The 26,024-nt window shown below is 45.6% G+C and overlaps 1 protein-coding gene across 1 annotated transcript in view; it reads left to right on the plus strand.

Moving 5' to 3' along the window:
- PPA1 (inorganic pyrophosphatase 1) overlaps nt 1-25,821 on the plus strand; it is a 399,132-nt gene extending 373,311 nt beyond the window's left edge. The window contains exon 11 of the mRNA XM_069610510.1: nt 25,441-25,821. Within this exon, the coding sequence (XP_069466611.1) occupies nt 25,441-25,472 (32 nt within the window). The 3' untranslated portion in view covers nt 25,473-25,821. The remainder of the gene's footprint in view (nt 1-25,440) is intronic.
- The last annotated feature ends 203 nt before the right edge of the window (nt 25,822-26,024 follow it).

A 26,024-nucleotide genomic window follows, 5' to 3' on the forward strand; every position in this document is an offset into this window, starting at 1 on the left:
TAATTTCTGTCACCTAAATGCCCAGATTAAGTAATTACAACATGGAAAAGGGCATCATCGGACTGTTGGATTGACCATTTCTTTGTATCCGCTCCTTTGTTGACCTTATCAACCTTGGTGACCTTTTGCTTATTCACTTTTCCTTGAAAATGTGTGACCAGGAGTTAAAACCCTCGTTAGCCTTGATTAGTGCTGCAAGAAGTGGTTTGAATGTACAGTGGAATATTGCTAGTATTCAAAGATTTATTCTGAAACTAATATTTGTGGGAATCTGTAGAAATGGGCGTTTTATTCTCTACAGAGGTCTTCAATGGGGCAGTTGGATCTTGCCCGGATACTATCGTAGGAAAGGGTTGAATGGTTGCTTCTCAAACATGTGCAATGTCATGAGTGGGTGGCTCAGGCCAAAAGGGATAAGCGGAAGGAACTACGAGCATTACTAAGTTTGGGCATGATGCTAAATACTCGCAGTTAAAGCAGATTACCCAAAGATATAAGTAATACCTAAGTAAAAGTTTATTTGGGGAATAAAAAACATACCCATACAAACAGCATAGACAGCATAATTACAAATCAAAAGATAATACACAAACCACATTAGGACCATAAAAAAATTAGAAGTACAAGCAGATTTCAATAAACATTGCCTCAGATAATGCATTCTTTAAGAATGACAATAAAAGACCAGTCCACACATACTGAATCTGCCCATAATCGGTAGTACAAAGCAGGCCTGTAACATGGAAATCCGGTCCCTGCAAAACTGGTTTCAGCGTGCATTCTCCAATGGGTGAAAAAGCTGGACAAAACAATGTGCCAGATGTTCTCTGGACGCATCACAAAAAATGCATGATTGGTTCTCATTCCCCTTGGACCAGGCCGCCACTACAGCTCTCAAATAGATACAATTAAACAATGCCCTGGTTATAACAATATGCTGCAAAGGATTCTGGGCCCACTGTAAATACTTCTGGAGAGTTGGCCCTGCAATGATCATGTGCTTCCTATTATCAGGCCTCATGATCTCGGATGAGACTTTTTTTCCCCAGGATGTGCTGAAAGATCAGACTTTCAATCCATAGTAGGCATAATATTTGTCATATAAAAACATTCAGCCTCAACCACTTTCCCCACCCCCTCAATGTGACTTTTATAAGCCTAAGCCAGGGGATCTTCAAATGGGGGTCCTTGGGCACCAGATATCTGATTAACTCATGAGTCAGAACGGCTTTACTGTTACCCAAATCTCTTAGCCAATGGCTTACATGCTGAGCTGCGATGTGGTCACTTACAAATCTGCATGCAGCCCAGCTCCTTGTGCACTGCAAAATTTGGAGCAGATTGGGGAAGCCGCAGTTTTCTTTTTAAAAAAAGATGTTCTCTGCCACCTGAATGGGTTCAATCTTACTATGCACCCACAGCTCCATGCCATACATAGCAATAGAGGTAGCTTTGCCATTGTAAACTTTGAACAGCAGCTCGACTGGTTTTGTTTTAAAATGGCCATAGCTCTGCCCCCCCCCCCACCAGAAGCCCGTTTGAATCTAGCCATCTGTCTATTGATGTGGCCTTCTGCCCTAAAGCTCGATAAAAATCTAACCCCTAGCTAGTCAAACTATCCACCCTAGGGATTAAAATGCCCTTGCTTAACAAGGACTGACAGTTTTATTAATGCTTGCCCATACTACAGACTGTGACGGCTAATCTTTGGGCATTAACGTTTAGCTCCAGTGAGTCCACAAAGAATGGTCATCAATAAGACACTAAGAATTCTATCTGCCATCTTGGATATAATCTGAATATAAATGATAGTCTGGGAATATTGCAGATGATGAATAGATCCAAGAGTATTACATTTTGGAAACTAACCAATGTGGCTTGATGTAGCTTGACCTCGCAATGAAGATGGAGAAGTTTGTCCTGTTGCAGAGTCATCCTGGGTTGATTTCTTTCAGAAATTGTATGTGAAAAGTGGCCAAACTTGTTTGATTAATTTCTAAAAGGAGAGCTATATGTAAATAGTATGCTGTCTGTTCTAAGGAGGATGTTAAATAAGCAATATAGCGTCTAAATAGTCTAGGGCTGCAGGCCCTGATGGTCTTGCACCTTTAGTTTTAAAAAAGTAACCCAGAGCTATAAAATTCTATCTTACCTATATTTTTGGACATTCTGGTTACACACACGTTTCCTTCCTCTTGGAAATCTCTTTATAATTGTGATATTTAAGAAGGGCGACCGGCTTTGCTCTGTAATGGTCCCATTGTCCTTTGGTGTTACATGATTTGACCAGATGGACAGAGAAACTTGCTATTGGAGTAATAAACCACATCACCATAAAATAAATCCTCTAACACTGAGGGTAACGTTTTGGTTAATGGAATGGACCAGAGATTTGCATAGGAGGAATGCAGTAGTGTTATGGGATAGTAGGTTTCCCCGTGATTTAAGATGGGATTTAACTTGAAGACATACATTTTTAAAATCAACTCTGGCTTTGCCATGGAGCCAATGCAGAGAGTTTATGTAGATATAACCGCTCATGGGGAGGCCAAAAGCGAACAAATGAAAGGGAAAGTGGGTGCTCCACCAAAAAGGCTGTTGCAATAGTCCAAGTGCTAATTGGCACGGGCGCCAACTAAAGTTGCTCAATCCTTTGTGATGCAATTTAATATTCCTCGGTTTGAGAACTTGTTCATACAACAGTTACTGCTGTGTTTCATGGGATTGTAAGGGGAAATCTGGGTCCCGCCAGCAGCCAAGGCCTTATACCTTAATCCTAAGGGTAATGGAAGAATGTACAAAAAAGTCCCTGCTCTAAGAGGATCATAGTGATCTAGAAATACCTATAAAGGTAATTTCTCACATATGCATTGAACTAAACCCAGGTTGTCCTCACTGTTAAAGCCATTGGGAACTGGGTAAGCTAAGACCTCGTTTCATTATCATGCTTTCCTACATTGATGTAATGCTTGTACAGTAAATGCAGGACTGTTTGGTTTATTGTTCGAGAATGTTGTTGTGCGCAAGAGGGGAGAACAAAACTGCGCGACTGGAGTCGAGTTGGGCCATTGGGTTAGTGCATTTGAAGAGTTGATCAATTTAGCAGTCACCTTAATAGGAGGCCAACTCTAGTGAAAAATTCTGTGAACCAGTATGTGACAAATGCTGGCAAAGGAGTAGCTGGAATGAACTGTAAATCCTCGGTGTCCTTGATCTGATTTATATGGCATCATGATATTATGAATGTATGCCGGTAGTAGTCTTTGGCCTTTCAGGTGGCAACACAGCACTGCCCTTCATTCTGTGCAGTGGATGTTCTAATGCTTTCACAATTTGTGTTTAGCTTGTTGGCAACTCCTTGTTAAAGTCAACGAGCTCTAAAGAAGCCTGCACTGTTTTGTGTGATTGTGTTGGAGTTCTGGACGCGAGCCCCGTTTGTCCAGGCCTTTATCACCACTTGGTATAAGTCAACTTGATGCTGACAAACCTGAAGGCATAATCTTGCCATGAACGCAAGCTGGAAGAATGTTGTCTGTCCTTTTTTATAAACGAAAGGCACCCCACTCAAAATAAAAAGTATTGGGCAATTAGATGGGAGGAAAAAAGTCATCTTAGTGTAGGGAGCTCAAAAGCTTGGCAACAACCACACAGGATTGCTCAAATTCTCTAGAACCTTTGAAGGGATTAATGGAAATAGTACATGGGGTGCGTGTGTGGGAGGTGGAGTATACTTTCATTCTTAGCCAATGTAACTTATGAAGAACAGGAGTGATATTGGCATCTCTAGGGGAGTCCGGGGACTATGCAAACGACCGTACTTTGAAAGACTTGCTGTTGTAAAGTATATTTTGTGGCATGTACCTACAGTGGAGTAGTATAATTTAGACCCTACTGTATAATGGGCGATGTAGACCATGTTCTGGATAGTAGGAGTGGTACGATTGGTCTTGGCAACATCAGTTAATTACAAGACCTTATTAATGAGTAAGTCTGGAAAGTAAGGAATCCAAAAACCTCCCCAAGGTTTTTACTTTTCATTTGCGTTACAATGTTAATTCTTGATGGATGTTGCCATAAAGACTCTTGTCTGTGAGCTGGAGCCATGACTAGAAGAATTTCAGTTTTGGCTTGATAAGTCCAAGCCAATTGTCTGGCATCGATATTTCAATATGGGTAAACACAAATTGAATTCAGGAAATTTTGAAGTGGGGAATCTGAAAATGATCTGTCATTGGCATACTTTTGAAAGTCTGCACCCAAATCCATCGGGTGGTCCTGAAATGATTTTTTTTTTCAGTTTTAAACGGCAGAGGTGGTGATCCTGATCTTGGGACACATTTCACCAGAGTAGATGTAAAAACAAAGTCTCCCGACTTGACTATCGATGTGTGATTTGTCCGGCAGTCAGTCACCCAGTCAATGCTAGATTTAAAGGAAAAATTGTTTTCATGCTGTAAGAGCAGCGGTTGTAAAATCTACTAGCCCACTCTCATTGCGAGGAGACTTTATGAAGGGTGAGTACCATTTTCATGGTACTCAACCTTGCTGGGGAGTATGAGGATTTTTGAAACACTTATTTGACATTTACTGCAAGTAAAATTTGATTGCAGTAAATGGTAAATAAATGTTTCGCTGTGCATGGCTAATCATTTGGTGCAGCATTGCACCGAAGATGAAATTTGAACCATTTTACAGAAAACACGCATGCCCAGTCCCCCCTCCCCGAACAGCCTCTCCAGCATGCTTGTGCCGTATTGGGAAAAAATACTATGAAGCCGTTCCGGCGTATAGTTGCATTGCACCATTATTCTATACCAGGCTTCCCTTAACTGGGTAGACCTCGTTAATTTTGGTATATTAACCGAAAGACTTCCCCAGTATGATGCAGGAATTGCCTCTCCCAAAGTTATTTCGCATCTCTGAATATAGGGCCGTTTACTTTCCGGCTGCAGGTCCACTAAATGGAGTCAAGTTTGAACAATTGTTTGTCTCCTTTATGGGTGGTAATAAGTTTGAATGGCGTTAAAACCCTCTGGTAGTCTTTAAGTCTGGCTGCTTCAGCCAATTGCGGAACTGGTAATATTCCATCCTATCACTTTCCATCAACCCTATACATTCTTTACAAAATTCAAAAGCTCTTAATTCCCCTTCTATTATCATATCCCCTACTTTGCTATATTTCTTTTGCTTCGATTTCTTAAATGAACCCTGCGTCATCCCTGAGGAAAACTGGGGATTTTTAAAGAGCAGAGTAAATGGAGAGGGACGCGCTGAAAGATGTCCTTGGGCAATTCCATACGCCACATGTTACCGCAAGTACCTTGCTCAAAGTAGCACTTCGGGACCTATCCTGTTTATCTAGCCACAACAAGCCCTCCAACGAAGTTCCCGCTACACTCCTATCCATTATTGCCCAAGATATCGTACGATCTCCAGACAGCCATTCCCTCATTACCCGTAATTGTACTGCTTCCTAATATATCAAAATACTATGGAGTCCCAATCGCCCCTCTGTTTAGGGGCTATCAATGTTTCCACAGCAACACTCGGTCGCTTATTCTGCCAGTTAAAGCCTGTTATTAACCTGTTGACAGTCTTGAAAAATGATAGTGGTAGCCATACTAGAAGTGTCTGGAAATAAGGCGTCTAAGTAGCGTGGCTATTTTTTATCGTTGCTATCCTACCCAGCCACGATATGCATAATGAAGTTCCATTTATCAAAATCTATTTTTAATCTGCTAATTAATGCCTGATAATTTGCTGCATACATTGTAATAGAATTAGTTATCCAAACTCCCAGATAACATATAGAATTCCCCGCCATTCGAAAGTGTGAAATCCTTACCCACTCTTGTCTCTGAATCTCCGTCGTCCCTATTCCCATTATTTCTGACTTGGAGATCTGTGTTCTCCGCCTGCTACATTCTCCACCTTTGTTAGTTCCTCACACAAAGCCAGAATAGAATCTTCTGGGTCTGTCGGGGACATCATCTGCAAATGCTGTTATTTTGTATTCTTCTGCCCCAAACCCTATGCCTCTTTATCTTTTGATTGCATCGTATAGTTGTTAATAAGGTTCTAAGTAAATGGCATGCAAAAGCGGGGAAAGCAGACCTCCCTGGCGCGTCCCTCTCGTGATGCAAATGTGTTTTGTGTTTTTATGTGTGGGAGATAATAGCCTAAATGAGGGATTTGCATAATTATTGTATTGATTTGTTTCCAAGCGCTTAAGGAGGCTGTGTAACAAAGGGAGAAAACAGTCGCTCAGAGCCCTTGAAATTCGGAGACGATAATAGTCTGCACAGGCAGAGTAAGTGCATAAAATAAATTTAACAGTTTGAGATGCAGCAAATGGGCCTGACGGCGATCCTGCAGTTTTGCCAGTGCAATTGAGGGGTGAAGACCAGGGAGAACAATCTTCAGGCACAGTGCATACAGATCGAGCAGGTGCACAGATGGTCATAGGGAGGGGGAGGTCCAAATGCACCTCGTCGGTGGAGACTGGAGTAAGCGCAGCGAGAGCTACTCTGTAGGGTTATTTCTCAATTGCAGCAAGTGTAGGTGGGGTGTAGGGCCCTGAGGCAAGTGCGAGAGAGGACTGACGGGGGTCCAGGGTCCTGTGAGACTGAGGTACACCAGACAGCCAGTCAGCAAGCTGTAAAGGAGAGAGCAGAGAACTAGGGTAGTATGGTAGAGGGAGAGAGAAGGAAGATGAGAAGAGGAAGGTCTTGAGTTTCCGGAACTTAAGAAGATCCGGCTCAGGACTGAGGGCGGCAGAGAGGCTATTCCAGAGGGAGGCACCTGCTAAGGATAATCTCCCTCCAAATCTGCTTGGAGAACCGGCTCACTTGCAGAAGGTTGAAGGTAGATGAACAAAGGGCTCGTGAGGGACAGCATTTAGGAAGGCAGCGTTGCAGGTAGGTAGGGCCCAGGCCCCAGAAAGCAACAATGCAGAGGGTTTTGAACTTGATCCTTGCAGCCGCAGGGAGCCAGTGAAGGGATTGCAGCGCCGGAGATGCTGTTCCTGGGCTTGAGGCCAGGGATAAGTCTTGCGGTTCTGTTCTGGATGCGTTGCAGAGGGTGCAGGGCAGAAGGGAGGTTGAGGAAGAGGCTGTTGCAGTAGTCCAGGCGGGAGAGAACCAGGACAGTGAGCCGCTTTGGGGGGGGGGGGGGGAAGAGTGAGAAAAGGTAGAGTACCTCTGAGGAGGTGTAGCTGATAGTTGGACTTTTTAGAGATGTCTGAAATGTGAGGGAGGAGAGACTGGAGTTAAAATGACCCCAAGGTTTCTTTCCTCGCAGGTGGGTGCGGTGCAGGGCCAAGGGAGGCAGGCCAGAGTGAAAGTGGGAAAGCGGGAGCAGGGGTCCCAATGTGAACGATCTGTCTTACTGGCATTGAGGCAGAGGTCGCTTGCAGCACACCATGACTGAATAGCAGAAAGACAGTCTGATAAGGGTGTGGAGGAGGAGGCAGCTGAGGGTAGCCTGAAAGATAGTTGTCATCTGTGTAACACTGGAAGTTAGAGGTGAGTGGAAATCACACATGCCATGGCAGCCATGCAGAGGTTTAAGAATAGGATAGGTTGGATCCTTGGGGAACGCCACAGGTTGAGAGCTATAGTAGAGAGGAAGGCTCCGAGTTCCACCTGGGATGGGCAGTCTGAGAGAAAGGCAGTTAACCACGCCAGAGCGATCAGGATGCTGTGGTTAACCATGTCAAAGGCAGAGGAGAGGTCAAAGAGATGAGGACCGAGGGAGTGTTTGTGTCGAGATTTGAGAGAAGGTCTTTACGGGTGTTCAGAAGAGCAGTTTCTGTGCTTCTGGATGCTTTAAAGCCAGACTGATGGTCATGGAAGCAACCAATAGATTCTGTGTGGAGGGTCAGCGGAGAGATGGCCAACTTCTCTAGGAGTTTGCCCAGGAAAGGAGCGATGGACATGGGGCGATAGTTTGCCAGAATGGAGGGGCCAGCAGAGGGTGCACAAGGGAGTGCTTGAGGGCAGTTTGGAAAATTCCAGTCGGGAGGGATTGCAGAGATCAGCCAAGGCTGGGGCGAGGGAGTCCATATTGTCTTTGATCTATCAAGGCCTCGTCCAAACAGGTGGACCCCTGCCCCTCAGAAACCATCAGACTTGTCTGTCGACCTCATCCGGTGTGACTGGTGAGATAGAGTAGAGGTTAAGTGGAGGGGGGGGGGCAAGGGAGGCTCTGGTGTTTGTGTATGCTGTGGAAGAAAGGATGTCTTGGGTTTTTGTGGTGAAGTGTGCAGCCTGAGCCAAGCAAAGGTCCTGGGTGGGTGTGACGGAAGAGGCTGCTGCATGATTGGCCAGTTCCTTGCAGACTTTGACAAGTTTGGCCGTGTTTGCCACAGAGATACAGGCTCGAATAAAGACGTTTGCGTCCCGTCCCCTTTCCTCCATACTGTATTGGCGTCCCTCGCAGTTGGGGACGGGAGACAGATGTTCCAGAAAACTTCTTCCCCTTTAAATTTAGAAGGGCGTGGCCTTGGGAGCATGCACTCCCCTGACACCACCCACCGGCGCCACCCCCCAGTCCTCTTCTGCATTGACAGGAGCAGACTGCTTTCACTAGAGCTCCTGGCTTTGACTTCGGCCTTGTAATTCCACACGCTCTTCCCTGGTTAGTATATCTTGTCTTTTGTCTTTAATCAGGTACTCTGTCCTCCGACGACACGCTTCTCCCCGACACATGTCGTCCTCCTTGGGCTTCAGCAGGTGTCCAGCCTGTGAAGGGCTCTACCCCACATCCGACCCCCACGCTCTTTGCCTCCGCCCTGACCACGGGAGGTAGTGAGAGGGATAAAGGGAGGGATATCAGTAGAGATGAGAGCATCCAAGGTGTGGCCCGTGGTGTGCGTGGAGCCAGAGGGTAGGATGGTGAGGAGAGTCGCCAAGGTTGCGCAAAGGACCTGAGGAGTCCGGAGAGTCCAGGTGGATGTTTCAGATCACCCATCAGGAGGAGTTGGGATGAGGAGAGTAGGGAGGAGGGGGGGAAGAGTGTACTGACCTGGTGACCGATAGAAGGTGACCATAATGATAGATTTAGGGGAGAGAGAGTCTTAGCTTAGACAGAAAATAGGAACTGCTCGACCCGGTTAAATGCTTTCTCCGTATCGAGCGAGATCAGTACTGCTGGGATCTGTCAGCAGGTGCCAAATGTGCCAATTTCCTTGTATTAGCCCCAGTTTTTCTCCATTTTATAAAGCCTGACTGGTCCATGGCAATAATGTCTGGAAGAAGCAGGGTGACCCTGGCTGCCAAAAGGCCTGTAAAAAGTTTTGCATCTAGATCTAAGAGGGCTAAGGGCCGATACAACCCACATAAAGTTGGGTCTTTATTAGGTTTTGCGAATACCACCACTTTCGCCTCAGCCATAGTGAGTCACCTGACCATTCCTCCCAACAGAATTTAATAGATGGCACCAGTCTAGGACATAACCGTTTACAGAATATCTGGTAAACTCGCAGTGAATCCATCTGGACCCACAGCTTTATTTTTGGTTAAACTTTGAATAGCGGCCACAACTTCCTCCTCCAAAATCCCTGTGTCCAGTCTATCCCTTTCATGTTCCGTTATTTTCTGCAGCGAGAGGCCACTAAAATATTGGTCCACTGCCCTCTGATCTGGTTCATCAGACCTATAGAGAGCCCCATAATACTCTTCAAACGCTTCAGTATTGTTTCTGAATCCAGCGCTAATGAGCCATCTGCTTGTTTAATTCCCATAATTGTCCATTTTGCCATGTCCATTCTAAGCTGTCTGGCTAATAGCCTATCTGCCTTATTGGGGCTTAAATAATACTGCAGTCTAAAATTCAGCAAGGCCCCCTCCGCATATTGTGTACACAGCAATTCCAATTGTGTTAATACCTTCAATTTATTGTATGCCTCTTTATTCCTGCCCTCTGCTAGTTCACTCTGCCTCCTTCAGTTGGGCCTCCAATTACATCTCCATTGCCACCCTCATTTTCCTTTTTTGCCCCGTGATCGCTAATGGCTTTAAATGCCTCCCAGGCACCCTCTGCTTTCATTCCCTTGCTTTCATATGTTAAATATTCACCAGCCTTACTATTCATCGCTTCCACCGATACTGTCGATCCCGGGGGCAAGTCCAGGTCCATACCCTCTTCCGATTTTGCCATCCCCTTCAATTCTACCACCCTCGGGGCATGATCTGAAGTCTAAATAGCCTCTATGTTAACCCTGTTCACCTCCCCACTAAGGATGCAGGTATCCATACATAATCTATTCTGGAATATGTTTGAATGTGGGAAAAAGACGTATATCGACTCTCATATCCCTTTTTTGATCGCCAAACATCTACAAGAGTTAAATGGGCACATTTCTCTTTTAAGGCTTTTGAAGGGCTACTCCCACTGTCTATTCCACGCACTCATCTAGAACTGGGTCCCATGCCATATTAAAATCTCCAGTAAGCACAATCTCCCCAATCGCAAACCTTTCTAGTTTTAAGAGCGACGCCCTAACAAAAGCCTCATGCCCCACATTGGGTGCGTAGACCGTACCCACAGTCACCCTAGTTTGTCCAAGCAGAATCGCTAGGAACAGGCATCTGCCTGGCTTGTGCACCTCTATTCTTTCAACTTTTGCCTGAAGGGAGTCTTTAAAGCCTATCGGCACCTCTGCTGTTTTCCCTGGAACATTGGCTTGCTGTATTTGCGTAAATTGTTGAAAGCGCGATAATTACCTAGCCGCTTTCCTTATGTGGGTCTCTTGCAGCATCATTAAGTCCGCCTGGAGTCAAGGTGGATCCCTGTCTAATCTGCGCCTCTTTCTTAAGCTTCACCAGGGAGTTCATATCTTACATTATGCAAGTAAATTGTTATGGCTATATCTTGTTGTTAAAATGGTGTTTACTAACCACCAACATCAATGATAAATCACGTTTATTCCTTAATTTCCAGTTGCCATCACCCCCCTTCGCAAGCCCCCCCTTCTGTCTCCTAACTTCAATTAAGCACATGCATCCCCTTTCCCTACCTGATTCCCCCCTCCCCTACCATCCAACATTACCCCCTAACCCTTTCCTGGTCAGAACCAGGGTTCCTATGGAAACCCTCAGATACCTCCCTGGGGCTCTGATCCTGAGTCGACCCTGGGAGCACCCCTAAGGAGGGCGAACTACACCTCATAAATAATTCATCAATGCCGTCGCCTCAACCCTCCATCCAGACAGGTGAATACCTATGCCCCGTATTCCTTTTGCAGCATCTTGGCACCCCTCACACCAATTTCTGGTATCTAACCAACATTAAATCACTAAACAGCAGGAGTGACCTTGATAAAAAGTTTGAACCAACTTCTAAAACGCCTTCTGAAGTTCTGGGCTTGTCCATGTTACCCAGAGGTCCTTGCAGTTTTACATATCTGCTGTCTAGCCTGCCGGGTGCTGCAAACAAACTCCACAGGAGATGACCTTCTCACGATGATTCTTGCAACTGTCCACTGGGTCGCCTGCCCTCCTGTATATTCATAATGGACCATCCTTCCTCACAGGACGTTATCTTGTATTGCTTGCCTTCCCATTAGTTCTTTAGTGACCGGAATCATGGCCCTCCTTTTGTGAAATGTTGTCGATGCCAGATCTTGAGAGATATGTCTGGACCCCATTAATGGTTAAGTCAGATTGTGTGCTTGCCATCTTAAAAACCTCTGCTTTAATTTTAAATGAGAAAATGGCCACTAACACATCTCTGGTCTTGTACCTGGACCAGATCTCCTGGGGCCTACATGGTGTACCCCATCAATCCCCCACATCTTCAGGTGTTCTAGCCATAAGTAGACTCCCGAAACACTGCTGGATCGTTATTGTCAAGTCCATGTCCTTTATCTCCTCCGGTAAACACTTCACTCGTATATTCGACCTCCAGGCACGATTTTCCAGGTCTTCCATCTGTATTTCCATATTGTGGGTGGCTCTAGCCAATTGATCTAGAAGATCGCTGTTCCGGCCTACTACTTACGTAATTTCTGTCGGGCCCCGTTCAGTTGTATCCACGCTGGTACCAATTTCACTGCTATCCTTCACTTCCGTCATTGAACCCTGCAAGTCATCCTTCATTTTACCTAGCTGCGCCTGGAAAGCATTCATCCTCCACTCTTCTATTTGTTGTTTGTTTTAAACAGTCCTTGATCTCGCTTGTTTTAAAGCCATTTCAATCTGGTTGGATTACCCTTCTCCTAAAGACTGCTGCGCTACTCCTCCCCCCCCCCCCCCCCCCCCCCCCAAATTGATGTGTCCAGTGCAAGGCCTCCCACATTGTTCCAACTGGCCCCCTTGAGTAGTGACAGTCGTCTTAGATTTCAAAGAGGGGTGGGGGGGTTCCCTTTATCCCCTGGCATAGCAAAGTGTCCTCTGGCTCGGGGATGCACAATCCATGAACGACTGCTAATGTAAAGATAGTCCACTAGTCCACTGCAACAATACTAATATGAATCTTAGTTGTGGCCCCCTCTCCTCCCAAACTAGGGTTTTTTTCTCCCCTCGCAGGATTCTCAAATTTAGGTGGCCTCTCCACTGTGTACCTAATACGCATTTACTGTTTCTGAAATGTGGTAAACTTGGGCTTGCCGCTCACTTCCTGTCTGCGTGCTCTCGTATCGTCTGCCCCCCCCCCAACTCCCCCCCCCACTCCCTCCTACTCCATGGTGCTCTCTACCTCGCCTATCTTCTCCAACTGCTTCTCTATTGACTATCCTGCTCTCCTCACTAAATCTGGTAGGAAAAAGTTTAAAAAGGTCATCCTGGCCTCCGACCCAAGCCTCCCTATCGCTGACACCTACACTAGTGCCTGCTCCAAGGAAACTCTCACTGACCTCCTCTTTTTCGTGCCTTCACCTGACCTATGGACCCTTCATATGGTCTCTGTGCTCTCTCCTTTCTCCTCTTCTCCCATTAATGGTGGCACCCGTTGGGATGTCCTCTAAGGCCATCATTAATGTCTACGCTAATGGGACCGTCTTGGTCCAAGGCCCTCAGGCCAACCTGCCCCTCTTTGATAGACGCTTCCCACGCCTCATCAACTTCCTTTCCTCTCCTGCTGTCCCCCCTCCTCTGTCCTCGGCTACCTTGACTCTACCCTCCCTCCCTGCCCCCTCTCGTGCTCATTCTTCACCTCCCTCTTGTACACCTCCGCAGGGCGTACCTCTGATCTGTACCCCTCCCCGGAAGTCCTTCAAGGATGGCAACCTTCTCCACATTGCCACTCTTAACTCTCGCTCTGCCATCAAGCATTCCTCTCCGTCGCCTTCTTGAGGAACTGGACCTTGACGTCCTCGGTCTCACTGAGACATGGTTCACGGCCAGCTCTGTCACCAGCTTTGGCACACTCCTACCTGACGGTTACAAGATCCTCTCCGTTCCCAGGCTTAACCGTGCAGGGAGGGGGGGTGTTGCCCTTACCTTCCCTGAGTGGATTATTGCCACTGTCACTCCTACACAGACCTATTCCTCTTTTGAATGTCTTGTCTGCCGACTCTCTCTCTCTCTCTCTCTCTCTCTCTCTCTCTCTCTCTCTCTCTCTCTTTCTCTCTCTCTCCCCTAGCCATTCCCTTACCGTGGCTACTATCTATAGGCCTCCTGGTCAAATTTCCTCCTTCCTCTCTGAGTGGGCTGACCTCTCCTCCTCACTCCTGTCCTCTTTCTTGGTGACTTCAACATCCACCTGGATGCCTCCTGTCCCACGATTGGACTCTTTCGTGACCTATGCGACTCTCTCACTCTCTATTCTCCCGTCTGGGCCTACTCATTCTGCAGGGCACACTCTTGATGCTCTGATCTCTTCTGACCTTCCCCTCTCCGTCCCTCTCTCCACTCCTCTCTCCTGGAGTGATCACTTTCTCCTATCCTCCCACCTCACCCTCCCCACCCCACAGGCAAAGCCACCCTCATCACTGCCACCTACCTTCTCGGTCATCCGACCCATGAAGCGCGTGTCAGTTGCAACCTTCTCGCCCCCACCCTTGGCTGACTCACACCCTGACACAGCCCTCTCCATGCTCCACTCTACTATATCTGACACTCTTGATATCCTTGCCCCCGTCATGAGAATCCGCCTGAAGCCCAAAGCCAAATGTAACTCCTGGTATGACTCGGATCTCGTCACCCTAAAACGCAAGTGCAGGGTGGCAGAGGAAATGGCGAGCTTCATGTTCATCCGCTTACAAACTGGCCTGCCGCCTGCTCCAAAGGCAATACCGTCTCCCCGTTCTCACCAAGAAGAGAGCCCTTATCCAAGCCCGCATCTCTGCGGCATCTAACAACTCGGCCGAACTCTTTAAAATCTGCAAGGAGCTTGCCAACCCTGCTGCAGTCTCTACCTCTCCTGTCCCCTCCCAGGCCCTCTGCACTGCACTGGCCTCTCACTTCATCTCTAAAACTCAGGACATCCTGTCCTCACTCTCCTATCACCACCCTCCCTCTCTTCCCAGCTCTTCCCCTGGCCCTTCTGCAGCCATCCCTCCTTCTCTGCCTTTCCCCTTTTTTCTGCTGACGCTGTTTCCAGACAAGTCCGATCTATGAAAGTCTTGTCTAAACAGGTTCACCCCTGTTCCTCAAACTATCAAGGACCACATCGACTCTGTGGCTCCTGCCCTGGCTGACTTTTGCAACCCCTCCTTCGCCTCTGGAGTCTTCCCTTCCCCCCTCAAGCACTCCCTTGTGCACCCTCTTCTTAAACACTCTTCCGACCCCTCCTGCCCGGCTAACTATCGCCCAATCTCCATCACTCCCTTCCTGGGCAAGCTCCTGGAGAAACTGGCCATCTCCCAGCTTAACCTCCATGCTGAATCTGTTGGTAGTCTTCATGACCATCAATCTGGCTTCAGAGCTGCCAGAAGCACGGAAACTGCTCTCCTGAACATCCGTGATGACCTGCTCTTGAACCTCGACTCCAACACTCTGTGTTCTCATTCTGCTCGATCTCTCTTCTGCCTTTGACACTGTCAACCATGCCATCCTGCTCAACCGTCTCCGTGATAACCTGGGTATCACTGGTCAGGCTCTGGCGTGGCTGACCTCTTTCCTTTCCAATCAACCCTCCCAGGTCCAACTGGGGTCCTTCCTCTGACATCTTTTTCTCCACCTGTGGTGTCCCCCAGGGATCTAATCTCTCTCCCTGGCTGTTCAACCAGTATCTGGCACTCCTTGCCCACCGCATCGCAGCGCTCTGCCCCTACTTTCAGTGCTATGCGGACGATACCCAGCTCATTTTCAGGCTACCCTCGGCGGCCTCCTCTCCTTCCCTCAGCTCTGACTGACTGTCCGCTATCCAGGAATGGTGTGCCGCCAATGACCTCTGCCTTAATGCTAGTAAGAGTGAGATTCTACTCATCGGCACACCCACTCCCTCCTTCCCTGCAGCCCTCTGGCCAGCCTCTCTTGGCCCTCTTCCTGCTCCTACCTGCAAGGCAAAAAACCTCGGGGTCATCTTCGACTCCACACTCTCCTTCTCTCCTCATATATCTGACGTCTCTAAGAAGTCACACTACTAGCTGCACCTCCTTAGAGGTATTCTTCCCTTCCTCTCCTTCCCCCAGAAGCTCACTGTCTCCCGAGCCCTGGTTCTCTCAAAGCTGGACTACTGTAACAGCCTCTATCTTAATCTGCCTGCCTCCACACTCTGCCCTCTGCAACTCATCCAGAACAGAACTGCGAGACTTGTCCTTGGCCTCAAGCCCAGGGACCGTATCTCTCGAGGACTGAAATCTCTACACTGGCTCCCAGTGGCTGCGAGGATTAAGTTCAAAACCCTCTGCATTGTCCACAAGGCCTTCTGGGGCCTGGGGCCTAAATACCTTCAACTCTCTCTTCCTAAATATCTTCCTTCCCGATCCCTTCGCTCATCCATCTCCAACTCCCTCAGGGTCAGCCGCTTCTCGAAGCAATGAGCTGGGGGGTAGATCTCTCTCCGCGGCAGGGGCCTCCCTCTGGAACAGCCTTCCTGCCTCCCTGAAACTTGAGGAGAACCATCTCCGGTTCCGGAAGCACCTCAAAACCTTCCTCTTTGCTTCTGCTTTCTCTCTCCCTCTCCCCTGCTAAATTCTTCACTGAAACTGCACTGAATCTGCAACTGGGCCACTCTCACCGACCTCTGTCCTGGGCCCAGCCACTCTCCACTTGCACTGCCTCCCTGGCAACCCCTGCACTGCGGGACTGTCTCTGTATCCCTACAGCCCCCCTTCCCAGCACGTGTGTGCACTTGCCACCAGCTGGCCCTATTTATTTATTTTTATTCTACTTACTTTGTACTGCACTTCCCACCCCCTCCGCCTCCCCTTGCACTTTCTCCCTTCCTCCTGCACTTGCACGATCTGAATGACACCTGGCCTAGTAGGATCGTTGTCTGTCTTCCCCTTGTTCCCCCCCTCCCTGCCTCGTCGCGCCTTGAAACACTTGTGTATAGGCGCGTTACAAATGCCATATATCATATCATAAACCACACTTTTGCATTTGTACTGTGCCCTTACTTGTTCAAATGGTAATTGATTGAATGAGGATATAAATTGTAGCCAACTGAGTTGCCATATCTCACATCCTCCTGGTGTCTGCTGCAACAACTTTCGTCCGTGGTTTACTCTGACCAAAGTGAATTCCATGTCGTGGTTCCCATTGACCAGTGAGAGGTCACTGTGCGTCCAAAAGGTGCAACCCTACTTATCTCCTCTATTTATTTCACTCCTTAGAGCTGTTCCTCTTCACCCCCACACCCCAGTATTGCATCAAGTCTGTTTTAAGTCTATCCCTTCTTATATGTTCAGCCAATATCCGATAAATGCTCCCATGCTTTTGTGTATCTCTGCCCCCCCCCCCTTCCAGCCCGTGAGAGCGCTGTATATAATATCCTTGGGGGCGGGGACACCAGCTCCCTTTTAACGAAAAAGGATGTTGTACTTTTAGTCACGGGGGGATGGCATCCTAAGCATTAAACAGGCTGGTGTTCTCTATATATGCACCTGTCCTTTCGACCACAGCTGTATACCTGTACGGTCACTCACCCTGCCTTATTAATTTATAGTTTCATCTTTGCTGGGGAACCAGACAAATCCACAAGGATGCACTGATCCTTCTATGTCACATGATCCAATCTTATCATGCCCAGCTCACGCCCTACCCAATGTTCAAGGATATTCCCAGCGTAACTTTTAGTTTCCTTGTGGTCACTCCCCTGCCTCTTGTGCTGTAACAGTCTCTGCCTTCATCACAAGGCCGTCAAAGTGGCATCTATTCATTTAAAATTGCCAGCCCACAGGCTTGCTGAAAGTCGGCCTGCTGGAGCTGAGGAGATGCACCCTCACGCCACAGTGGCCATTTTGGAATCCTCTAGGGGTATTAAGAATTTGAGGCCTGAAGAGATTGGAATGATCTAGTGTGTTGAAAGCTACAGAAAGATCCAGCAACATTAATGGTGTCTCCTTGATCCACCGTTTGTAAAAGTCCTTTATGTCCAAGTGCAATGTAAGTACTTCTGTGGGGGCGTGAAAGACAGATTAGCGATCCCCCTTCAAGTTTTGCTTACAGCTGCAGTGTGTCAACTTTGGCAATTTTGACTAAAAGCTTCAACAAAAATTGACCTCATAATAGGCCAAAATGAGTGCAGATATGGGTATTCAAAGTAGGTTTCTTCAAAAGAGGGTGATCCATGCCAGTTTTGGCACAATCATGATCGAAATGTCCTTAAAGGAAGCATCAATGCATTTTGTAATAATGGGACTTTGGGAATCTACAAAGGCTTTAATGATAAATGAAGTATACGTGTCTCAGAGAAGAACTGGGTCGGTGAGAACAATTCTCATTAGTGGTTTCTTGGATGGAAACCACGCTGAGTGTAAATACTTCAGCAATAGTGGCGGTTTATTGTGCCATCCTGGAACGCAATGCTGTAAAAGATATAATTTCCCAGAGATTCGGAAAGGATAACATTGGAGGTGGAAGAAGCAATGTTGTCCCTTTTTTATATTTTCAATTTTAAAGAAAAAAATGTTTTGTACAGGAGTGTCATTCCACCATTCTTCTGAGAAAAGATGAAACAATTTTCCAAGGGTTATTAAGTCCATTGAGAATGTTAAAATCTCCCCCAGAAGAATATTTATAGTTAATCTGAGTTGCACAAAAGCCACGATTAGTTTTTATGATAAGTTTCATAGCATTATTGAGCTAGGTTAAACTTGCCTTTTACATCTTTCAAATGTCAGTCCCGTAGATCTGGAAGTAGAACATTTGAAGGGTAATTGGTTTAAAACATGCTCTTCACGCTATATAGCACAATCAATGTCTCCCCAAGTGCAAATGTCATAACATTAACTGATTGCTCAGGTCTTTACCCTGATAATCAAAATTGTCAGAATATTTGTTTATATACAGCAAAGAACAATGCTCTTTTAGTCCCAAAGCAATGTAGAATTGAGATATGATTTGACATGAAGCAATTGGCTTCTTACAATGGGATGCGTTTGAGTGACATTTTGACCAGATTTGGAAGGGAGTAAATTGTACAGGCGCCTGCGGACAATACATGGGTAGACAAACATAACGGATAATCAACATTAGACATTTTTAATTGAAGGTAACTGGTAGAGCTATCTGTTATTGATGTGACCATGATGGATGAAATGCTAGAGTGGAGGCAGAGAAAGGCAGGGACAGAGGCAGGCTAGTTATGGAAAAATGTTAGCTTGAAGGCAGATCAGAGGTAGGGTAACTCTGAACTGAGTAAGTAGGTTTCAGTTTGAACAAATCGGTGTAGTCTGTTTCTCCGATACCAGGGGAGGAGAATTCCAAGCAAGAGGAACAAGAAGAAGGAAAGGGCGGAAGCGAGAGGAAGCACAAGGAGGGCCAGGTGCCACAAGGTTAGTCGAGGAGGCAGAGTGGAGATTACAAACCGGCTTGATGGGTTGGCTAGAGCACAACAGATACAGTGGTACCTTACTGTGGATAGATTTGTGAAATGGGAGAAGAAATGTTAATCTGGCCCAGTTTTACATTGTAGGCCATCCAGCCTGGTGACTTTGAGGGAGTAGGTGTGAAGGGAGGGAGTTCAGCGCCCTGCATGCAAAGTTAATGATCTTGTTGAGAAAGCGTAGTTGGGGACACCAACAAGGATCCTGGCACACTAGTCCAGTTACAGAAAACCAGAGTGGTTAAGAGATGCTTGGCAGTGTGGAAAGGAAGAAGCTGCCTGATTTTCCTAACATTAACGAGGTTGAGGCGAGCCGGTGTTGCACTTTCACAGCTGAAATGAAAGATGGTGTGAGAAGGGTCATAGATGATGCTGAGTTATCTAGCTGAAGGGTACTGACCGGTGGGAACATGTTAGGCAGGGGAAGAGATGAGTATGTGGCAGGGAAGAGCAGCACCTTTGTTTGGTCTAGATTCATATCGTAGCGTAAAGGCATACAATATTTAATGGCAGAGGGGCAGTTGGACATTTTGATAGTTTAATAAAAACTGTCCTATCTATTAGATTCGGGTGTTGTCTGCAAAGGGTTGGTAGCAGAACTCAAATGAGGCGATTAGTGCACCAAGAGCAGAGGTATGGCGTGTAAAGAGGGGACCCAAGAGAGCATTATGGCACACCAACTGTTGTAGGAGGGAGTTGAGAAATGCTGTTCCAGGAGACAGTGAATTGGTGGGGTGCCAGGTAGGATTCAGTCCAGGCAAAAACATGATTGCGAATCCCAAGAAGAGCGAGTATTTAGCAGATCAGAGTGATCAGTGTCAAAAGGCAGCGGACATGTCAAGGAGGATTACTTTAGAGGATAGGTTGGAGTGCTTAGTAGAGGCAGTGAAGATGGAAACATTCTTGAGCAGTTTTCGTGTTGTGACGAGAGCGCTAAGGTGTCTTGAAGGTTGTGGAGTCTAAGGAATTTGTATGACGGTTGAGCACAACCCAAAGGAGAGACAAAGGACGAATGTTGGCTTGTATGTTCAGGTCAGCATCTTGCTTTTCAGAAGCAGGATGACCTTGCTTTGCCTCTTTTTTTCAAAACCTCCACAAAGTCGAAGGACTGGTTAACGAATTCAGCAAGGTGAGAGCCCACTAAAGGGGCAATAGGCTGGAACAGCAGAGGAGCAGGATATGACATTTGTTGAAAGTTTAGGAGGAGTGAGATTTTAGGGTACCCTGTAGCCGCCGAAGATGGTTGGCATGCGTCAATTTGGATGAGGCTGAATTCCTTTTTCCCTCTGTGAAAAAATGACTATGAACAATTTTGAGTTGTGTGGGGCTGCCAGGGTGGCAGGGACTGATGGAGAAATCCAGGTTTCAGTTATAGCATAGAGATGGAGGGGAGGAGAGCTGGTGTGAAAGTGGACGGTGATAAAGTACATTTTTTTACATACGGACTGTGTGTTCCAGAGTGTGATGTTCAGTTGATGCAGTAAGTAAGAGAAGTGGAGTCTTGGAGAAAGAGAAAGGAGGTGTATAGGTGTTAGAGGAGCTATGGTTTGCTTGTGGGCTTAGTTGGGCTCCCTTTCACCTACTTCCAACCGAGTAGTGGGAGTTTCAAGATATTAGTTTTATGATATAGGATGGGAGGAAGTTGGTGTGATTGGAGAAGGCGCAGAAAATGTAGGAGGAGCAGCAAGAGCAAATGGAATATAGGCGAGTACTGCATCACTGTTCTCATAGACTTTTCCCTGTGGTATTGATCATCTGTAGCGCTCTGCTGTCTTCATTTCTGTTTACTGGCTTTCCCTTCCCGTTATGTCCCTCATGTGTATGTTTTGGAGCCCTTATGCCTGCAGGCTAAGGTGCTATATAAAAAAAAAACTGCAGTGTGGCGAGACATCACAATTAGCAAGCAGGGGGTACTGACAGGTGCAGCAAGTAGGAAGACGCATAGAAGAGGCAGGTCTTCACCCTTGAAGAAAACAAGTGCATCCAGTTTTCACAGGGCACAAAGCAATAATCTCTGTATTTGGTCTTTGGTTCACCAAAGTACTTAAAGTTCCTCCTACAAAATGTCAAAGGTCTTTAACTCCACGCTTTTTGTGATGACCCCATACATTTAGAGATTCAGTCTTAATCTTGAAGTTCCAAACTACAGAAGTATGTTCTTAATTTGCAACAAGATTACACTGTTTTGAGTGTCCAGGAAATCAGGTTAAAGTACTTTCGGATGAGTTTTTCCATAGCTTTGTAATCCCCTTTAATGTATCTTTAGATAATGCACTTAATACCGGAGACCAGTCTGTTAAGCGTGGGACCGTGATTCAAATCAGTGTTCCTGTGTCTTGCCATGCCCTGAACTATTCTCCCAGCCCTCTTAAAGGTGATGTCCTAATTACTCTTGGGTTAATCAACGGGACATGTTTCAAGAGGATTGACACAACATAAGTGATTGTCATGAGTACTTTTTCCATTAGATTGAGCATTTGTCCCATTTAACCTTTTGGACTTGATGGCTAATAGAAAAGTAAATGTAATCTATTAACTAAGGGAGAGGATCCATTCATACCAACTCTTTGGCAGCTTCATTCCATATTTGTAACCAGCTCTCCCTTACATGTTCGAGACATTAGGGCTTCAATGTTTACTGTACGTCTTGAGTCAGAAAAGTGGTCTGTCCAGGAGATTGCTATTGTGGATGGACATTTAGTTCATTATTTCAGTGGAAGGTGTTGATTACTGATAATTCAGTTGGGTTTATGGTGTTATGGATACGAGATCAATGCTCTGAAGCTCAGATTGGTTGGAGGAATCCAGGACAGAATTTTGATGGCACAGTTGCTCTTGTAAATAATTCTAGTACTGCAGCTTGGAGACCCAACGCTATGTTAATCGACTATAGAATGTGTTAAAGCTATTCAGTTATAGCTTTGGTGGAGTTCACATTTTACATGTTCATTTTTGAAGGAAGGTTGAGGGTTTACAAATCTTTAGTAGATGCTCACCCACAGCACCACATAGGAAAGAAAAAAGATTTAGGATTGTCTCAACTGAAAATTACCCGAAGACATGGGTATACTCAAGGAACCTATCTAGGAAAGTGTGGCCGATTTTTAGATTTTTGAAACCCCATCAATGGCAAAACATTCATCTGCACAGTTTGCTGACATATGCTACTGGGCAACGTACTTAAACTACTTACTTGCCTTTTTGATGGTGCAAAAGGGATAGTTATGGAAGATATCTTTGTCTGAGTGGTGCCTGGAATCACTTGTGTATAGGTGCCATACCAATGTCCAATAAATAAAAAATAAATATAGGTATGAATGAGGGTCAGTGAAGTCACTGGAAAGAAATGGGACAGAGGGGAAAGGTAATCTAGGAGGTCATATTGTAATCTCCTGAAAGCGAAGTGCCTTGTGTGAAGCCAATGAGTGGCCATTCTGATTCCTGAAAACCTGAAGAAATCTCTGTGTAGCAAGGTAGAGATGCATGCAAGACAGTAGGAGACTCCACTCAAAGCCTCCAGCATATCTGGGTCTCCAGGCTTTCATTACACTGCCCCGTCTTGAAGCTCTTCTTGCACCACTTAAAAGATCACCATGTTGGACTCTGACAGGATTGCAGTAAGGAAGAAAAAGCTGGGGTGGAGACCATGCTGCCTCTAGAAACCTCATAGAAGCAGGAGAGTTGCAATTAACAGACTCAGGATTCAAAATGCATTCAGAATCAGTGTGGTAGTTGACATGCACTCACTGATCACTCAGTCCTTACCAAGGTAAAAAGCACAGGCCCAGCATTTCGCACATGCCAAAGGCTGCCAGCATAATGCAGCTTGACTATTAAGCATCCCTTTACCGCATTCCACACAGAGTGCACACACAGGGGCATCAGTCATGCCGAGAAGGAGACTAAAGTGTGCCATATTGCAGGCTGGCCACTGGAGGGGGGGGGCTCTGGTGGCTAGGGCGTTTTCCTCCAACCCCCGAAAAATAGATCTGGGTGCCATTGATCCTTTCTATTTTCATGGGGGTAGGGGCTATCGAGGTTCTGGGGCAACCTCCCAAAAAGATGGAGATTTTGGCTTGACTTGAATGAGGGCGCATTTACTGCTAGGGCCTTGTGAACAAATCAAACCGCATTTTAAGCGAGAGCCTTTAAGAGGCAGAAGGATACAGGACCCTATCTGAACCAACAAGTGCAGATAAATTGCAATTACCGGCTATGCCCCCTAGATCTTGGCCCAAGAATTTTGGAATTTAGAGCACCCTGTTTGGAGATCTGAAATCAAGTGTTGCCCTCTTTTTCAGAGAAACTCTCAAGCTCAAATTGTTGTAGTGGTTTGTATGCCCTTCTGCTGCAACGAAAGTCCTGTTCTATGTTTTAAATGATCGTGATGAAAAAAATGAGCTAGATGGAGAGTTTATGATGGGGAAATGAAAATGTCAAGATGCAGAACTCATTGGAATCTATGATGGTGTGACCGTCCCTAATCAATCTGCCCATCAGGCTGCAGTACAGCCGCAGCCACTGCAAGGCATGCCTCATCCAGTGACCAGTCCACGCTGAAGATTAGAGCGGGCATCCAGTAAAGCTGGGCAGGCAATTTGTTGAATTAAACAGCTGAAGCAATTGATGTCACCCAGCTCACTCCCTTGTTCAATGAATGCACAAGAACTAGGACAGGACATGATTAATAATAAAATTTAAGAATACTGGAGCAATAAACTCGCTTCAAAGCGCTTCAGTCCCAAGTCTCTTGAACCATGTTAAGATTTGTGGGGTGTGAAGCTACATACGGTGGGGGTCGGGGGGCATAAGGAGTTTTTCAATGGGCCTGTGTCCCTTAATTAGGTTTCATAATGAGGAGTCTGTATCTCATATCTTGTAGAAGTCTACCTGGGAAAGGTTATTGCAGCATGTGTCAAGAGCAATGCCCATAGCACCTAGGCCTGAAATCAGTGAGGGCTGGGTCCAGTCCACAAGGCGACTGGTTTGTCTAGACACACACCAATGACTGAGCGATCATTTTGGATCTCTCGGACTGTAACATGTTCCTGCCATTGCCGAGATTCAGGCTAGTTATTCTGCAAAGATGTTTTCTGAGCTTCAAGATGGGGTGTGGAATGTGTCCTCCCCCATCAAATGTTTAAAATTTTCCACAAACTACCAAGCATTTCAACTCGAGGCACTCCCTTTTTGGTCTCGTTTCCTGAGCTTTGAAATATGAAAGTTTGTTACTCTTTACAAAACCTCAAAGAAAAACTGGGAACCTTGATGTGGACTGCCAACTCTGAAGGTGCAGTAAAGAATCTGCAGACAGCCTCCAGAAGTGAAACCAAAAGGGAGCTGTGCCTATTGTTTAGAGGGCAAATGGGCCAAAATGTGTTTGAAACACTAAATTAAGTGCAGTTTCTTGTCTTCTGTTGAAACTGGTTTATCAATCAACTGAAGATTCCATGAATTTCAACAGGAAATATTGAACAGCATGTGAATCTATAAAAGATACCAATGCTGGAGAACCGTAGGTGGAGGTAAGTAGCTTTCCTTTACTAGCAAATTTAATGATCAGCCTTGAAAGGATAAACACATGACTTGGCCATGCTGCTTTCGAACTTGCACAGTGCAGGCTTGTTCCAGACGAGCGCTTAATCCATGAGCTAGCCACGCTGACAGCATGCCAATCTTTTCCATTCTGTGAACAAGAACGGAAATCCATATGCAAGGTGCTTTTAAATTAAGCTTTTAAAAATGGGTAAACGTAGCAAAGCAGCTTGTCAAGGCATGGCATGCTGTTTAAAGAAAGACTAGAACAATTTCATCCACTGCAATTATCATAACGATTATAAAATGAGTCTTGTTTGGCGTTGGTTTATTGGTTTGAATTACATTGGAAATAGTCCAGAACCGTGACTAGACTGTAAACCAAACTGTTAGATTATGATTATTGTATTAATCTTACAACATATTCCAATAGTAGTTCACAAGTACAATAAAGTTTGGAAACTTTTTTAATAAAACATTTAAAAATAAAAACATGGGTGAACATGCACACAGTAACAGATTGGCTAATTTGAAGATTCATGTATACATCTTGTCATAGTAAATGCGTATTATAAACTTAATGTTAACCACGTAAGCGAAGAGCTATTTGTCATTCATGGTTTTATTGTAGTAAACTATGCATCGCTAGATTTCTTTGACTCGTTTTTTGTATTGGATTTATTGGATTTAAAGTGAAATATGGAGCTGCAATATTTATGCTATATACATCAATGAACACCCCACACGGGCTATATAGATCACCATAATTCTGTATTTTTGGAAAAAGTATTAATGTCTTTCAGATCTCAAAGTAGAGGATCAGGGGCTTTCTTAGAGGGTTGGTGAACAAAAATGACCGAATGCTACATAAATTCATAATAAAACACCTGCGTATTGCGGCTGGTTATATGCTTGTACTTAAGTCATTTAATACATTTCCCTAATCTTTTCTTTGTCATTTCCTTAATTCAGTGGACAAGTGGTACTATTACCAGAAGAACTAATTGGGAGCTACAAATGTCACATCATGTATCTTGCATCACCCATCAAAACCAGAACAATAGAAGTGCAGTAGCTTTAAGAACAAATCCAGCAGTTGATGTACAGTAGATGGAGAATTCAACGTATGGACTTTATTGGCTGATCATAGCATTTTGAGTCATTTAAGCCTTAGGACCCAATTGGATTGTTTGCTAACAGCAAACTCAAATTAATAAAAATGTGCATTGGAATGCAATAACTGCATTTTATAGACATCAACAGGGTGATTGTGTATAGCGTGTAATGGGGCAACAAATGTCATTGTATAGCTTGCTGTATGTCACTAAAAGGAATAAAGTTATTTTTCAAATATGTGTTACTACTGGGATTTTTGTGCAAAAAGCAGCACTTCGACGGTGCTACCAGGAAAGCTATGGGAAATGTTTCTTTAATGAATCCAAATGAAATTGGGCAGCTCAAGGGGTGCATTAATCCCCTCTGTTTAATATCTAATACAGTAATGTCTAAAATAGTCGGTGCCTAGGAGCAAGTGTGTATATTTGAGCATTCAAATC

Source organism: Ambystoma mexicanum, chromosome 8 (genome assembly GCF_040938575.1).
Source record: "Ambystoma mexicanum isolate Mex_15411 chromosome 8, UKY_AmexF1_1, whole genome shotgun sequence".
Lineage (NCBI taxonomy): Eukaryota > Metazoa > Chordata > Amphibia > Caudata > Ambystomatidae > Ambystoma > Ambystoma mexicanum.